The following is an 18,551-nucleotide window of genomic DNA, read 5'->3' on the forward strand; positions in this document are numbered from 1 at the left end:
ATAGAAATCTTTTGTAACATTATAAATATCTTTGTCACTTTTGATCAATTTATTGTATCCTCGCTGAATAAAAGTATTGATTTATTTTAAAGAAAATCTTACTCACCCCAAACTTTTGAACAGTAGTGTAAATGTGCTAAAAGCTAAAAAAAAAAAAATTCAAATAAAACTTTTAGGAGTACATTTATATATTAGACGTTGACTAAAAGCCACAAAGCTCAATTTCGATTTCACAAGGTCTTTTAAAAAGCAACATGAGTAGGAGGAGGGAGTCAGGATGGGGATGACTTTTGTTTTATTTGTACAATCCCAGGTGCCGTCACTACACCAAAGAGGTCAAACCATGCAGCATGCCGGAAGAACCACACATACATGAACACAAGTAAATGTTTCTATTCAACGTTTCTATAGACCACACCTTATGTTAACAGCATGCCAAAAGGAAAATGATTCAGGAGATCCTCAAAGACTATGGTTCATTCAGAAGTCACACACAGACAACTTGCAGCCACATGCAAAGTGCTGCACCAGCAAGCAAGTGAAAAAAAAAGAAAAGAAAAAACACAGCTTAGGGCCAAAGAACTAAATCCAAGTTCAGGCAGTGAGAGTCCACATGGTTTATTGACACAACAACGAAATGAGAATGCTTAAGTGATGTTTCAGAGGCAGTCAAGAGTAAGCTTAGGGTAAAAGACTAAAAGATTCACATGTATATTCAAGGTTCACATGCACAAAAGCAGTTAAGCATTCGGCCCAACAGAAAGTGTAAACAATGTACCTGTGACAATGACCTCTACGGATGCTGAGCCTGTCCCAATGCTGTTGGTGGCGTCACAGATGTATGTTCCGGAGATGTCATAGGTTACAGGACCTTTGAAGATCAGCACATCGTCCCGAAGTTCTGCTGTACTCGGCATAGTTCCATTCAAGCTAGAGAGAGAAATGCTCATCAGGTTTTGCATGAGATTTCACTGATGCTAAAATGCAAAGAACAACATCAATTGAAAGTGCAGTGCAAACCCGAGTTGGAATTATTTTCTGTGGTAATCGACAGAGTTCTTTGATACTTAACCCATAAAATTACTTTAATTAAAAATGAGTCATTTTAGACTACGGTGTATTTTGAGATCGTCATCTATTTCAATGTATTTTAAGTGAACGTTCTTTGAATGAAGAATAAATCAGCATAGAATTCAAAGGCATGTTGTTTACTAAGACTAAAATGACATACTATCTCCACTGAAACAAAGAGATGGGTGGGTTGGCATCAGCTAAGCAGGTGAGCTGAACGTTTTCTCTGTTCAAATACCAGTTTCCATCGAAGCCATCTACTAACACCTCTGGATCATCTGTAGACAAGGAGCAAAACACAACATAAATGTATCTAAGTATTTTTTTTTTCTTTCCTTCAATGGACTTGAAATAAAACTGATGTAAACAGTTACACAGATTTTGAATAAAAATTGTTTAAATTGAGACTCCATGATGTATTTTTGAATACATATTACTCATATATCTATACATATATTCAGTCTTCAGTATAATAAGAAACATTTATTATTATAATCAATATTGAAAATATGACCCTTCAGAAATCCTTGATTGGTGCTGAAGTAAAATTTCATTCATCAATGTGCTGTTAAATTTTTTTGTGGAAACTGTGATACATTTTTGTCATGATTTTTTTAAGGAGTATTAGGTTCGAAAAGAACTAGGGCTGTCAAATGATTAATCGTGATTAATCGCATCCAAAATAAAAGTTTGTGTTTACATAATATATGTGGGTGCACTGTGTATAATTATTTTATATATATAAATACACACACTTGCTTGTATATATTTAAGAAATATTTTCATGTATATACAGTATACAGATATATAATTGATATTATATATAAATATAAATATTTTTTCTTAAATATACATGCATGTGTGTGTGTATTTATATATATACAAAATAATTATACACAGTACACACACATATATTATGTAAACACAAACTTTTATTTTGGATGTTATCGCGATTAATCGTTTGACAGCCCAGAACAGCATTTATTTGAAATAGATATCTTCAGTGACTTTTAATCGATTATATGAATCCTCGCTGAATAAGTATTCATTTTTTTCCAATAAATTTTTACTGACCACAAACTTTTGAACTTTTAAAACATGGTTTCTTACACTGAATGTTGAGCGTGACACTGTCCGTGAATTGTTCGTCATTATATGTGGAGACGCAGGTGAGCAGCTGTTGGTGTATTTCTCGACTGGGAATCACCAAGTAATCACTGCGCACCGTGACAGTCCCGTCAGGGTTGCGTATCTCCTGAGTGTTGGATTCTCCATCCAAATCGGTTTCCCATGTGATCACACTGGGTGGCTTCCCATTGGCAGAAATGCATGTGGCAACAGTCATCTTCAGATCTCTGGATCCCGCCACTATGGAGGGTGTGGACAGACTCATCTGGATCATAGGGCGAACTGCAGGAAAAATACAGAGGCTTACAACACAGTCAGGCACACAGCAGGCAACTCCTGGATTACTGCAATAGTCTGTCCCACGTTATATTGTCATAGCTTTTCAACTTATTACTTTGTGTTTTTCATTAATAACTACAATACTCTATATAATCAGTTTTCATGGAAACAAACTTTGAACAGAAAAAAGCCTTATCAACTTGGAAAATGATGCAATAAGCACAGAAATTCTTCTTCTGTGAAATCAAATGTTTACTAATCTCAAAACCAAAAAAATAAATCTCAGTTTATGTGATCTGAGCACTACCTTGGCTCCAAAAGCCTGTTTCACACACAGCGTCTAGCCGTAACTGCTAACAGTAAGTGCTTTTACACTGCTCAGGTATGAGAGTAATCTGATGATAGTGAGTTTTCAATTAATCACTCAAGCTTAATAACCAAAGGTTTAACTAGTAGTTTTATGTAACTAAGATATCCCTTAAACTGTATGAAACTGACAGGCCTTGGAACTTGCTCATTGTCAAAGGGATAGTTCACAAACATATTTGCTCTACTCACCTAATGAAATTGTTTGCACTTAAATCTCATTTGGAGCCATTTGTAAATGCATAATGCAGTCGAAAAAAAATAAATAAATCAGCGTTTGTGGTATTCGTGGCCTGGAGAGATTGCTGTACAGTTGGTATTAGGAGGATAGCGGCATTACATACCATAAACAGTGAGATTAACCATGTTCTCCCTGTTGCCAGCTGGAAAGGTTGTGTACTCGCAGATGTAGGTGGATTCATCTGACAGTTTTAGTTTGTTGAAGACTATGGTGGTGTCCTCCAGGGAAGGCGTGCGCTGGCGGATGGCAGAGTTCTTGAAGCGCACACGGTCTTTAAAAGGGGTCAGCACCGACACGCCTAGCGTTGGATTGGCGATGGCCACGTTCTGCTTAGTGCCGTTGACCAGCTTCTGCCAGGTGACCTGGGAGATTTTTACAGGTGGGTTGCTGTTGACAAACTGACACCGTAGCTCTACCTGTGAGCCCACAAATCCTGACTTACTGCTATCCATCTGGACCATTTGACCACGAACATCTGGGAATGGAAAGATCAACAGTCAGTCAGGGTTTCATTAGTCACCATACAGTATGCGGATGAACGTGTAAAGATCAAATCAAGAACTATGTACTAACATGCTTAAGGCTGCCTTTATTCATGCATGAATCATTATGACTCCTCTCGTAGTAAATGATCGCTCTTCATTGGGTCATGATTAGTTCATATCTTCACTTATCATGAGTTCATGTTGAAGTAACTATTAATTCAGGTATAAGTACATGCCCTGTTATAGTAAAGTATTACCATTTCACTTTCATTCACTAATTCAAGCTTTCAAGTCATTAAAACCTTGGTTGTTAAAACGACAATGAAAAAATATTTAAACCACCAGTAGGGCAGACAACAGAAGTTGTAAACTCAGTCCTGAGATATCCTGTAAATACGGGTCCTGTGCTTTCAAAGCTGGGGCAATTAGCTCATAACTTATCTAATGGGTACATTCAGCTTATTGGCTTAAAAAGACTTCTCTGTCCATCAATCCTATAGAATGTTGAGGACAAAGACTAAAGAAAGGTGGAGGAAACCGAAAGATGGAGGATGGAGTCTCTTTACATTGGGCTTGTAGAGTGTAAATGAGGTGCAGCTGCTCCTTGCGACTGGGCTTAAATCTAGTTTTCTAAAAATAGGAGGGTTTAAGAACCATGGGTACTTCACCCGCCCTGGCTAAAGAGTGTCTGTAAACACAGATTGTGTTAACCTGCGGAACATGTGCGTGATACTCAAATCCCAGGCCTCCTAGAGGATTCCTAGTGTTAAACCACTTAAAAACAGGAGACAATCCCTCTCCAATATAAGGCTGCACAGTATTGAGGTAAAGTCCCTTACATAACCATAAACAATTTTTTTTATTTTTTGGAAAATTCTAGTCCTTTCTGTTGAAGGGCAGTTCAGATTTGTCAGTTGTGGTATTTATGTGTTTTAAGTGATGACAAAAAGAGTTAATGGGATTCAAAACACAAACTAATTTTTGAGCAAATGCATGTTTTCTGGTTAATTTTTAAATTCATTATAATTAAGGTCAAAATAGATGGTATGTTTTTATAAAACTGTTCTTATAGAAAGAGAAAGGAGCCTATTAAAAATACACACTAAAACATAAAACATAAAGGATAAAAATAACTGAAATAAAAATAATAAAAAAAAGTTTTTAAAATAATTTCAAAATGGACAAAAAATATATTAAATAAATGGAAAATAAGTAAGTAGGAACTTAGGAAGCGCACAGCCAGTTCATATGACTCCAGCTAAACTGTGATGATCATGTACAATGCAAAATGCATATATGAAAAAAAGTATATGAAATGATTTTCCAAAATCAGATATGTCTTTCAAACAAATCATTCCAGGGCACAGATTTAATAATGTTAAATGCCGCCCTTAAGTCACTTTAGATGGGTAAGCTTTAAAAACAACAACATCAACAACAACGATGAAAAAATAAATGTGAGTCAGTGGCAGGCAGAAAGTCAGTCCTGGATTAGAGTAGACAGTGGGGGAGTAGACTGGCGTTCCCAGGCTTTAGGGCTGCTCATGAGATATACACAACACACAGCAAAGCCCTGCTGAATACGAGGCTTCTGGACGACAGGTTAGAGGAGGTTAGCGACAGCAGCAGATTACAGCACTCAGGATATTGAAGTTCAGCATCGTTTCCAACCACATGAGAGAGACATCACATCAGTCCACTGCCCAATGCACGATGCTGCATTAACCTGCATTATGGATACCCAAAGAAAAATGCCACAGAATATCCAGCACAAGCCATCCAAACACCCTTTGTCATTAACAGATAACCATTTACCCTGAAAATTATTTACTATTTGTGATATCCATTAGCCATTTTTGGGGATGTAAGGCCACATTTGTAGATTATATACGGGAACAGATGAGAAGAGAACAGGTGTGGTGCATGTGCAAGTCAAGCTATTACAATTTTTTCTTTTAAAAGATTCTGCACTCGAAGCAGTGTGGAAGTAATCATTATAAACAGCATGTTCAGTCATTTTTCACAATTTTCCCCTCGAGAAAGAAACTGATTTGAGAACAGCACTGAATCAGTGAGTTGAACTCAAGAACCAAATCAGTTTGATTCATCATTCTGATCATTTTGTTTTTGTGAACTGAATAAACAGATAAACAGATTCAAATTTTTGGATCATATTGCTTTGTTCTTCACATACAATTATCGTATGGCTTCAGAAGACAGTAATATAGCATATGATCAACTGATTCAGTGAAAGATTTTTTTTAAATTAATTTTAAACTATTAAATCACTATTAAAATTAAGGTTCCATAAAAGGTATCAGTATTGGCCAATTATGTTTATTTTTAATGTTATCATTATTGACCCAATAAGAAAATTTGGCTGATATGTTAAAGCCAATAAATAATGGATTATTTCCTTCAGCTGAGCAACTTCTGATGTTTGCAATGATTTTTAATGTTGCAACGTTTTGAATTGCTTGAAATATGACTGAAAACCCTTAAAAAAGATAAATTTAGTTAAGTGCATAATCTGTCACCATAGGCTGCATAAAATTATAATTATCGGTTATCGGTATCGGACAAAATTTTCATATCGGTGCAAACACTCAAAAAAAAAAATTTCTACCCAATTTTGGGTAAAATATGGACCAACCCAGACATTGGGTTAAAAATGAGGTTCAAAAATGTAAACCAATTGCTGGGTTTGTCCATATTTTACCCCAAACTGGGTTAAAACAACCCAGCATTTTTAGAGTGAATAAAGGGGGATTTTCGCACCATTCCCATAGAACAAAAATTATGGATTCTTCACAAAAACTTTTAGTGAAAAGTTCTAACAGTTCCAACTACCTTTCTTACATTTCAATAATCTAAAGATCGTTTTTCCTCAATAAAAAGACTATTGTGCAATGGAAAGGTTTTGTTCAAGGTTCTACATAGAACCATCAAGGTCAATAAAGAACAGTGTTGATGAAGTTGATGAAAACATTTTTTTTTCCCACAATGACTTAAACCTGTGACAGAAACTAAAACAGGATTTGTCATCTGCACGATGACCCGACACACTGGGTTGGACTGTGCCTCATAAGTCAGCTGTCATGACACTGACCACAAAGGCTAATAAGAAATGAAAGCCCACCGTCAACAAAGGGGAACAAGAAAACAGTCCAAACTGCTGTTCAGCTGTCCAGTCTCTTCACTGCATTCGAGAGTCAATCGGAAAAGACACAGACATTTCCACACAGCATGCACTGTCAGCTCAGAAATTTGTTCAGACATTTGTTGCATAATAACAAAGCAAACAGAGTTCCACAGCTCGGCCTCTTATAAAATTAATGGATTAGTTCACCTCACCCTCGTGTCATTCCAAACCTGTAATACCATTTTCCATGCAATTCAGTTTTTCCATGCAATCCCAATGGATTTGAAAGGATGCAAAAGCACCATAAATTATATATATTCCATGTGTTCAGACACGAATTGTGCATTTATTGTTGACTTTAAAGAGCACCTATCATGGATTTTAGAAAATGACTGTTCATGTAGTGTGGAATATTGCTCTAAGGGAATGAAAACATCCTGCAAATATTTATATCTGAAAGTGCACCCTATATAAAGTTATTGTCTTTCAAAAGTGAGAGTCGACTCTGAGTCTATGAAATGAATTGTTTTTGAAACGAGTCATTAGCTGTTACATCGTGACGTAGATAGGTCATTGGCCGCTCCCAACAACTGCGCGTGCAGACTTGAAGTGACGTCTAGAACACATTCAAATACTTCAGCTGAATCGCATCATGTCGAGAAGACACTGTGTTCTACATTGCAAAGACAGTTCAGCCACTTATTTCCATTTTCCAGGGACGAGCATGTGAAGAATCAGTGGTCAGAGTTCTCATTTTAATGACGAATCACTCAAAATTCAAAAACCTAAATGAATTCAAATGTGTTGATTCGCAAGCCGGTTGTTCCTGAAGGAGGGCTCAGTATCCAGTGTATATGGACCAGGTTCGTCCTCCTCCGAATCACAATCTGTAAGTATTATTAATAATGTTTGCCGCTATGATTTCTGTAGCATGCACAATATAGTTATATTGTGTTGTGTGTGTTGTGTACACTCTGCGCAGCTTCTAAGCGGGGTAAAGTTTTGTTTTTGATATTCACCATACATTCATTGAAAAATGGCAATTACCTCCTAAACAACTTAGCCAAATATGACTTCGCGCTATATAATAAGCACTGCCCTTCAAAAGCCCCCGCAATGTGAGTTTCGCCGGGAAAGCTTGCTCTTGACAGAGACGCGAGTAAGGGACCGTGTGGAAAGTGCACTTGTTCTGACACGCTTGTTCAAACACTATATACAATTTTCAACACTTGACAAGCTATAATCCTGCTTATGGGCGTTCCGTTGCCGACAGTCTCTGCCTACGGTTTACCAATAACAACTAACTGGGTCATTTGACCAATCACCGCAGATTCGCGTCACTCAAAGGAGGTGTTTGGGAAAATGAATCGTCGAACGAATCATTTGGGAGTCGTTGAGCAAATCAGTTAAAAATAAACTGTTTTTAGACAAATAAACTGTTTTTTATCCTTGCATGCACGATAAACTGTTTTTGGGAACTCACATTTCAAATGCTATGTTAGGGGCTCTTTAAAATGGATCTGCTATATGCTCTGATGAAATTTTAAATCTTACATAATTGTTTTCTAATACAAGTAGATGTTTGCCCAACGCAATATATAAAACATACCTGTCGATCAAACATGGCTGCTCTGGCTGGGTCATAAATGTCACATACATATGACCTCATTTCCTCCTACTCTGCCGGCGGACTGACAAGCTCTGGTCTCTGAGCTGATTAAAAGCTTTAAGGAATAAGAACTACAGTGTATCTTACACCTAGCTATGCAGAAGACTGATGAACAATTCCAATCATTTTAAGAACAGAATGAACAAATCTTATCTGCATGCAACATGCTCAGTTCAACTGCAAAAGTCCACACAGATGTCTAATTGCCATTTCGCCATAAACATCGTCTATACAGAGAACGAATAGTTTGTCACAGCACAGTTCCAACACCAAAAACACTTCAAAATAAAATGAAAGGGGCTGATTTAGGCAGCCATTTCATGCCTTGATGAATTACACACCCTCTTCTAGTAATTTCACAACCTGACGACAAATGAAACTAGTTCCACCCTTATATGACTCAGGATGGATTTGCTTAAATCCAAAAAAAAGAAGAATTGTGGTCAATATGCATGTCAATTGCTTTTGCCAAAGACTCACACTCGTTCTGCTTCACTACTTGGGTTAGATTCAGGAGTGAGGATATCTCAGGACCCCTTTTATCTTTAAAGCCGAACCCTGTCTATTTCCATAGGAATGTTCGAAAAGATTTATGATTATAATCCACGCTTCTACATTTCAATAGTTTAGCGGGACAGTTATCACAGGTATTTAGGAGAGTGAAATGAATTTCATTTTCCCCTTCAGCAGAATCATGTTCCTCATCTCACAGGTCTGAAACTAATGAATATACATATAAAGCAATGACTTAAAACCAAGCAGAGATAAAGAAAGAGAAGCCATAGGTTGAGACGATTTTTACATTTGTCTTCACTTTAACAAAAAGTTCAAGCCAAATCTGTGAACTGCTCATGAAGACTACACTCTTAGAAGAAAAGGTTCTACCAGCAGTATGTATTTGGAACCCCTAAAAGGTTCTATACAGAACCCTTTAAAGGGTTCAATAATAAGAACCCTTTAGGGTTCTGTGTAACCAGGAAAAAGGTTCTATATGGAACCTTTTGGCTTCATTCATTATCATTTGTTTAAATATTTTTTAGAGCCAGACCAATTTATCGGCAGGCCAATATTATCGGCCGTTATTAGGCATTTTCTAAACTATCGGTATCGGCAGTTATAATGGTTGATAAATTAATATTTTAAAAATAAAAACGGATGAAACACGCTTCAACCATGTCATCAGAGACCAGAGGGCACTCTACACCGTCCCTGTTGGCAACACTCGTGTATAACGCGTCACACATCCTGTGCATAAAAGTTAGCTTTTCTTTTTGCAGACTGTCGTTCTGTAATGGATTTAGAATCGCTAAATAGTAGGTTTTAGAAGGCAGGTAGTAACTGATGAAGATTGAAAATGGTTTGATGTAGCTTGGTGGAAAGAATTTAAAAAGTGCGGGTAAAGGGATAAGCAAGCTCACAATGTGATTATAAGGTAGCTTATAAGGTAATGTAGGGACTAATTATTATTTTATTTATCGGAACTTATCAGAATATATTTTGATGTTGCTCTGTTCTGTTAAAAAGTTTCTTTTTAAAATGCATTATCATATTATTTTAGTTAAAACTCATAAATTACTACAAATAACTAATGTTAGGGATATCTGTTAATGTTTGTTGCGCGTTTCTGAAAAAAAAAAATATATCGGCCGATATATCGGAATATCGGATTTGAAAACCAACAAATATTTGTATCTTTTATCGTCGGGCTCTAATATTTTTATTATTGACAAACATCAAGACCTCAAAATGTATTCATGAATGCATGTGAATGATCACAAAATTCAAGATATGGGGGTTAGAAAATGTATATATTTATATAATTTTATCTAGTTAATCAATACCACACGAAGAGTGCCATTTCATTTTTTCTCCTCCAAAAATCAGCATGATTAAAATGTGATATTAAGTTACTACAAAAGTTTAATAAACAATAATTTAATTACAACTACAAAATGTTGCAGAATAATGTAATATGAATAATTGCTAAAGAAGCTTTTTGCCAAAAGGGTTCTTTCTTGTCATTACAGAACCTTTTTTAGCATAAAAGGTTCTTAGGAGTTGAGTTAAGAACCCTATGCTTCATATATAGAACCCCAATGAACCATTTTTCTAAGAGTGTAGCTTGTGTTGCCTTACTTCTTGTGAATGAGCCAAATAGCAATTCTTTTAACAATACCATCAGAAACAAACGGATCACTGCACTGCTGTTGTCCCTGAGAGCTGTCCATCATGATACTCATCACAATCTCGAAGCACTAGGCTGTTAATCTAAAAGCAGACAGGCAAAGCTGGTAATATCTGCAAAAGAGCTGCAAATCGCTTTAATACACCAGCAAGCCATTGTAATAGCAGAAAAACAACATTCAAGTCTGTTCCTAATAAAGAAAATAATTCATCATGTTTGAAGATGAGCCATTGCTTTGTCTCCTCAAACTCAACATGATACAGATGCAGCTGTCAATTAAATGCTTTATTAAGAAATTCTGAAAATCACTTCTTATCATAAAAAAGCTATACTTGCATCCTTTTGTTTGAAAACATACGTTCATTCTTGCCTACAGGTATAGCAAAGTCACCTTCTAATATTCACTTGATGCTAGTAAACAAAATATCCACACATAGTCCATTTTTAATGGATTCCTATTTTGAATTCAGTGTTAAAATAATAACTCTAATCCAGCCTGATATGTAGAGACAAACAATGGTTGCCCTCTTTGGCACTGAGTGCATCCAAAGGTGTGAGTTTGGAGGCAGGACTATTATGACAATACAGTCCATTGTTGGTCATTATTCTTGCAATTCTGTTTGGTGACTTCAGTGGTGCGGATATTACATACTTCAACTTTAATACTAGTACTGGCTGATCCTAACCAGAGCTGAGCACTACAGCAGTATGCTGCCTTAAGCAAACTATCATACTTAATACGATGTGCCAGTAAGCTGTGAGAGCCCTCTGTGAATAATACCATCAGGCAGGGTTATCAACTTTCACCAGTAGACCTACCATTACAATGACACTGATATCTCTCTTTCAGCTGAGTTTCTCAAGAGCAAATGTTGGATTCGGGTACACTAGTATCATTAATATATTTTTGGACACTCAATCAATTCAATAGTACAGAGGATGACAGCCAGATGAGACGAGATTGGTTATGCTTAAACAGTGGCTGAATAAAACATCTTTTGAAGTTCGTCTGAAGTCTTGTTTGTTCCATGCAAGTATCATTCATATATTTTTTTGCATTGCAAAATTCAAGAAGGACAAGAGAAGATAATGATTAGAGCATGATTCAACAGGAAAAAAGAAATGTTAAAAAGCAGGTAAATAACATGGTGACAGAACACTAGTCATTTTTTAGCTCATTGACAAATTATTTTCTTTCACTTTTATTAATTAACTAATTGTTTAGACTCACTTTTTTTGGTGGAATGCAATTTCAATATGATTGGTGATATCATCTATTGAACAAATACGTCATTCACTGAGCGGGTCTGAGCTTTGTAGCTCTATCTTGTTCATGAACAAACTGAATGAACTGAAAGATCTCATACATGAACAAATGAACTAATGAGGCTACTGGTTCATGAACGAACTAAATGAAAATCCAAACATAAACCCAAACCAATTATTACATGGCTCTGTGCAATACTTGATTCTGATTGGTCAATTGCGCCATCCAGCAGTCCCTAATAAAAATCATACTGCCTACAAACCAGCATGTCGCACCTTCAAGGGCTTATATGCGCATTTGTAATAATTTCTGCTGCCAAAGGTGCTTACTCCTTGTTTATCTGAGGGAAACTGAGGGAAAACAGCTATTTTTGGATTTATTTGTATATTTGGAAATTAATTTGGTTTTAATTTATCCTTGCACTCAATGGATTGAAAATAAGTTAACGTTATATTGTCCTAAAGCGTATTTTCACTGTGTACCGCCTGCAGAAACACTGCATCCGTAGGGGCGGCCATTGTTATTTTGTCTGGTTTCGCAGGCTATGGCCAGGGCTATGTGACGTTAGAGCCCTGGGAGTAAATCGATCTAGTACCTAGTTTATGGGTGGGAAGTCACAGGTTTGACTGCCGTTACAGTGCACTTTCACCAGTATAAGGTTGGAAAAACACGGGTTACAGGTTGCCTGGATTCCCCGAACATCGTGTGTATTTGAATGATAAAAATGTCTCACTTATTTAATTAAAAACTGGGTCAATGACCCAACCAAATGGCCAGAGGTGTCATTTCCAGATATATTCTGTTATCTGGTTGAATCTCTATGTAAGACATCGCGGTAGCTGCCAACCGGTAACATTAGCCTAACTCAATCATATACTGCCAACTATAACTCCATAAAACCTTGTTACTTACCAATTGTACTTATGCTTCACTCCAAATTATTAATGCTTTTGTAAAACGGTGATCAGTAGTAAGTTGCCGAGGGACGGCTCACGGCTGGCGTCAGCGATTGGTTGTTAAACTCATATTAGGTCGAAACTCGTGTGACACAGGGATCTAGTCAAACAGTAATATCAAAAATTACAAGTCCTTGGAGGGCCACACGCCGCGGTTCTGTGCGTTTATTAGGAAGGATGTAGAACTTCAATTTATCAGTTTTTTATATTGGCACTGGCAGTACAGAAAACGACACAACAACTCTTTGGCATGGCAGGTGCGTGTATTTCAATGAGGCAATGTTTTTCGGGCTAAATTCCAGGGGGCGTTCCCAGACCAACGGGAACTTGGTCTTTGCGGAAGCTTTATGTTTAAAGATCTAATAAAATATTTCAAGTCTAATTGTTTGTGGCATGTAGCTGTGTAATAAGCTTGGCGTTGGGGTCCTGATCACTCCATCAGGGTTTATTCTGTGATGATAACACACGGATGGATTTACATAATCCCTTACTTATGGTGTTTTTTTTTTCTACAGAAAGTACCCAGTGTTTATGAGTTTATGGGTTATAGGTTTATGCACTCCTTCGGGAGTTCCTTTGTAGATTTAAAGACACACAAACTTAAATAGAGAACACCAAGAACAAGGCTAAATGATTCAATGGCACATTAAAAACAGACTCAAATTTGTCATCACAGAATGATGACCCGAATGAACAACTCTGAACAAATATTTTTGGTGAATGGATTCAAAAGTCTACTGAGATGATTCAAAATCCCCACCACTAAAGGACACTGATAATCCAGATTTATTTGATATGCATTTCTGATGAATTTTCCCCCATGGTAATGATTTGAAGCTTTGTGGGTTGATACAGTTGAATCGTTTCAGTGATTTGTCCCTCAACTTAATCACAGCTCATCATTACTCAAGCGTCGCTTGTATTGAGATGTCTTATGTCAAAGCCGTGGTTTTAGTACAATGACCTGTTGCCAGAGTTCAGCCCTTTACTACGTTACACACTGACTACTGCATCGTCTGTTTAGAAAAGACTCCCAGTATTGCCATGGCAACGGTCCAAGGGATAACAGATGGTGGGAGCGTGCTCAGTGGCAGTTAAAGAGGGAGCGCTCATAGTAAGGGGGAAAGTGGGTCAGGATCAGCCACAGCAGGACCAGACAACGCTTAACACCAGACAGGCCACACACACATAGCCTACAATGTTCTTCAATAATTCCTTCTAATTAGAGCTGCAAATGGAGGAATGCATTCATATTTCACATGGATTTACAATATGCAACTTTTCTATGTGTTATTCAAAAGGTCCTAAGAACTTTCTACAGGACATTTCACATTTATATTACATTTAGTTTTTCATACACGTCATGTTAATTGACAATCAGAGGAATGATTTCTCATGTGTTAAATTTAAAAGCCCTCAGAGGCTGAAGTGACGAGTAATCAAAGCTGAATCAACAGTCTCTTTACTCTCCACATTCACACAAGTCGAATTTCAGTTGTAAATCATTATCAAAACCAACTGAGATTTTTGTTTATGCTAATTAAGTTCACCAGCTGCTAAACATCCTGCATGTTTCTTTAATTGGGCTTCTATCTATCGCCTATTAGAAAGGATGACAGGAAATGTAATAAAGTTTCTGTGTTTGTTACTAAGAAACAGTATAGAAATCTCAACTTTCACCCTGAGTGATGCTCTATTTTGAGATCTAATCGAGGTAAATAGACATAAGCAATCCAACTCTATTGTATGCCTCCACAACTAATAATGTGTAGCCTAACTACTCAGTTGTATGCATAACTTGTAGGATTCATGCACAAATCTAACAAATGGCATGCAACTTTAAAAAACAAATGTTACAGAATCTCTGCAAAACTATTAAAGGGTTATTTCACCCAAAAATGATCATCATTTACTCACCCTAATGTTGTTCTAAACCCATTAGACTGATTCATCTTCAAAACACACGAAGATAATTTTAATGAAATCTAAGAGATTTCTGTCCCTCCACCTTCAGTCTACGCAACTACCACTTTGACACTTTAAAAATTTCACAAAGAGATCGTAAAACGAATTAATATGATTTGAGCAGTTTAGTCCAAATTGTCTGAAGAGACTCGATTGCTTTAAATGATGAACAGATTTAATTTAGACATTTTTCACATAAGCATTGATCTGGTGTTATCAAAGTTCTATTTGGGTAGACTGTCAATGGAGGGACAGAAATCAGATTACATGCAAAATATCTTCATTCATGTTCAGAAGGTGAGTAAATAATAACAGACTTTTCGTTTTTGGGTGAGCTAACCCTTAAACAACTAATCTAACATTTCACCCCAAGATGTTTTGTACTGAAAATTTGATTTTTTTTCCATTGTAACATAATTGAATCAATATTATTAATATTTAATTCATATTTTATTGTATTTTCAAAACAATTTGTATTTTACTTTGCAGACTTGTGACCTGGACATGTTTCCGTGAGACTCGCCCACAGCAAAATATCAGTTAATATTTGTTAAACTACTGCTGTGACAATAAATGCAAGGGATTATGTGTGTTTGAATAAGGATTTAATTCTTGTTGTATACATTGTGTAGCTCAATCTCAGTCCACTAAAATTATTATTTAAAGCATGATACACTCTGCACGATAAAACTCTCAAAGAGGCCAGTAGCTTACTGTATTTCAATTCACACACTTTTAAAATATCAAAAAGAACATGCAAGCAGTGAGTTGTTGGGTTGTGCCAGTGTTTTGGTTAAATAACGTGTTGAATCATGGAGAAATAAGAGAGATACTATAAATCCCATATATATATATATATATATATACACAAAGATAAATCCAGCAGACTGCACATATGACTGCTTGAACTGTTGATTTATTCCCTACTGCAATCTTTTTCTTGAAAAAAACAAAAAAATTACAACTGACCAACTGACCAATTACAACTGTTTCTTAAGTGTGGCATCTGTAAATCTTAGACAGCCCATGTGTTTGTAAAGAAGAAGAAGAAGAAGAAGAAGAAGAAAGCGGACTCAGCAGACATTGGCACTGTTACATCACAACCCATGACTTTGATGCTGCTGCATAAATCCAGTTCAACACAACAGAACGGATGTAAAATGATAGCAGCTCATGCTCAACCAGACTCTCTTGCCTCACAACATGAATTATAATAACACTTCAGGTCTAAAAGCTAAAAGCTGTTAAAGATAAAGAAAGTTGTACAGTGTGAAATACTTCTGAACTTTTAAGAGCTACTCTTTGACTCTTCAGCTGTTATGATTATGTGAGACAGGCTGATATTTTACATACTGATATACTCACTTTTCATTAATTCATGAATATAAAACAACAATATTACAGCATATTGCATGTTCTACACGAAACAATGGTGTTCACAGGCTTATTGAGTCAAAAAGCAGAAATAAAACAATGAAAAATGGATTCTGTATACACACCTACACACAAACATAGTTGGCATTGGTCAGAAAAAAACAAGACTAATCAATATTAAAGATTGACAGATTATCAGTTTTTAAGCAAGTTACATTTTTCTAATTGATTATCATTTCGTTTTTAGAATACATAGAACATGGTGGCCTCTAAACAATAGACCCACTGTAATTCATGCCCAAGTTAAATGTGTAAGACATAGAATTGTATTGTTTTATTGGTTTATTATTATTTATTTGATTTATTTATTATTAACCATAATTAAACATATTATTTTTCCGAATAATGATCATTTAATAACTTAGCTATTATTGCTTCAATAATAAAAACTAGTTGTCCATATTTCCTAAATAGTCCGTAATAGTATAGGCTCTTGGACTTGAAAAACAACATAGGCTACAAGTGATCGACAATGTAGCCTAATTTGTAACAGAGAGAGATACAGAAGTACATTAAGAAGAAAGAGCAATGAGACCGTTAATCTTACCTCTTATCAAAAGGATGGACATCAGTGGAAGAACCAAATTTAAAAACATCACGGTCTTGTTGAAGATGAAATAAAGTCAAGACAGTGTGATGCGGTACGAGATTAAGAGAGAGCACAATCCTTCAGAGAACAATTATCCAGGTTACCCATTTATTGAGTTGTGAGAGGAAAACTGAAGATGTTCAGAAGACCAATTGTTATTGAACTTGTCAGCCAGTTCGGATGGGCACCACGCGCTAGACCGAACCATTCAATACTCCGATCCTGTGGAGCAATTACGCATCAAGACGCCTTTGAACTGCGCGCGAGGGCAGCGGATCGAACATAAATCAGCTTAAGGCGCGAAGCACTGAGATTAAAGAAGAATGGACGACCGTATCAACATAAACCTGGGGTCTCTGTCCAGTTTCTGCCTAGACTACAGAGTGAACGGGTTTTGTTCGCTCAGTTGTTGCTATATCGCCCTGGAGTGGTTATCCTCATGCATGCGCCTTTGCCAAAAGTCTCTTAAGCATCCCCTCTTTCGCGGAAACTAGTCTCATTAACTTTACCTAACAGCAAAACTTGGAAACGTCAGTTAACGCAGACTAACACTGAATTCAAAGTTGCGCTTAACTCGCATCTCTCTCGTGTGATTCGTCCGGTGATTAAGGACAATACGATTAATGGAGCACAATCCCAGGCGGAGCTCAAGTGTGCCGCAGGCATTCAAAGTAAACCAAAGAAAAGTTATTGTGAATAATTTATCGGTTTCAACAACATGGTATATTACTGATCAGCCATAAAATACGTGATATCGTCCAAAGTATTATTTGTGGAGTATTTAGGATACACGTTTAAAATGAATGTATTGTACGGCACGTGTCAAAAGTAAATGGTCCTACACCTCCATCTGGTGCTCATTGATGGACATGCAATTTCAGAACTGCAATGCAGTGTTCAATGCTCAAACAATCTTAGAATTATAAGGTTCTATCTCCGTTTAGGGTAGTTTTTTTTTTTTTAACAAAAATAACACCACACAGGCATTAATTATAATTATATAATAATTAATTATTAGCAGTGTGTTGGGTTGGGTCAGTGTTTTGTAATTCTAAGCTCACGAATAATAAAAAAGAGAACTGGCTTTATGTGCTGTAATGTATAATGTGATATATTTGGATATTACTAAAAAACACTGCAATCTATAACACGAAAAATAGATTAAATCAAAAAGAAAAAAGGAATGATCAATTTAGCACAGATTACAATAACTTTTGACAAAATAGTAATGCCCTGTTTACCCCTAGATAGCAAATTAATGCTGTATTTTGAAGCAGATTGGGCTGATCTGGAAGCTTTTTAAAATTAAAAGTTTTTAATTGGATGTTTTTTTGCTTTTAACATTTGCTTACAATAGTAGAGATCTAACGCCAAATTAGATTATTCCTACTTACTATACTTTTAGATTTTTTTTATTTTTTTATTAACATTTCTGTTATTGTGATTAATTTTGGTTATTAAATAAGCATTTTCATCTTAATTTCTATGGACTCCAAGCAAAAAATAAATTAATGAGCAACGTTTGTAAGGTACCGCTGAATTAATCTCTTCATTTGATGTGAAGGGCAGGTTGTCATGGCTTATTTTGAAATCCTTTCAAATGTAAAACATCCACCAGCATTGTTATCAGCTGAGGCAAATTAACAATTCAAAATAAAGCTGTGGAATTAATTCTCAACTTCAGCAATGAGCTATCGGTGCTTTTCAAAAAGCATACCTTGTCACTTAAGGAAACACTGGAGATGTCACTCTTTGAAAAAAAAAATCATTCATC

The 18,551-nt window shown here is 36.2% G+C and overlaps 1 protein-coding gene across 3 annotated transcripts in view; it reads right to left on the bottom strand.

Moving 5' to 3' along the window:
• nectin1a (nectin cell adhesion molecule 1a) overlaps positions 1 to 17,441 on the bottom strand; it is a 30,004-nt gene extending 12,563 nt beyond the window's left edge. For 2 of the 3 annotated variants that reach the window (XR_016147660.1, XM_039694058.2), the window contains exons 1-5: positions 16,736 to 17,441; positions 3,189 to 3,560; positions 2,182 to 2,481; positions 1,232 to 1,349; positions 779 to 930 (exon numbers count right to left, since the gene is read on the bottom strand). Coding sequence is in view for 2 of the 3 variants with exons in the window: in XM_039694058.2 (XP_039549992.2) it covers positions 779 to 930; positions 1,232 to 1,349; positions 2,182 to 2,481; positions 3,189 to 3,560; positions 16,736 to 16,784 (991 nt within the window). In the remaining variant the exon portion in view is untranslated. The remainder of the gene's footprint in view (positions 1 to 778; positions 931 to 1,231; positions 1,350 to 2,181; positions 2,482 to 3,188; positions 3,561 to 16,735) is intronic. The other variant, XM_039694059.2, reaches the window with a different exon arrangement.
• Positions 17,442 to 18,551: the final 1,110 nt, after the last annotated feature.

The sequence above is a fragment of the Pimephales promelas genome, chromosome 19 (assembly GCF_988280905.1).
Source record: "Pimephales promelas chromosome 19, fPimPro1.hap1.1, whole genome shotgun sequence".
Taxonomy (NCBI): domain Eukaryota; kingdom Metazoa; phylum Chordata; class Actinopteri; order Cypriniformes; family Leuciscidae; genus Pimephales; species Pimephales promelas.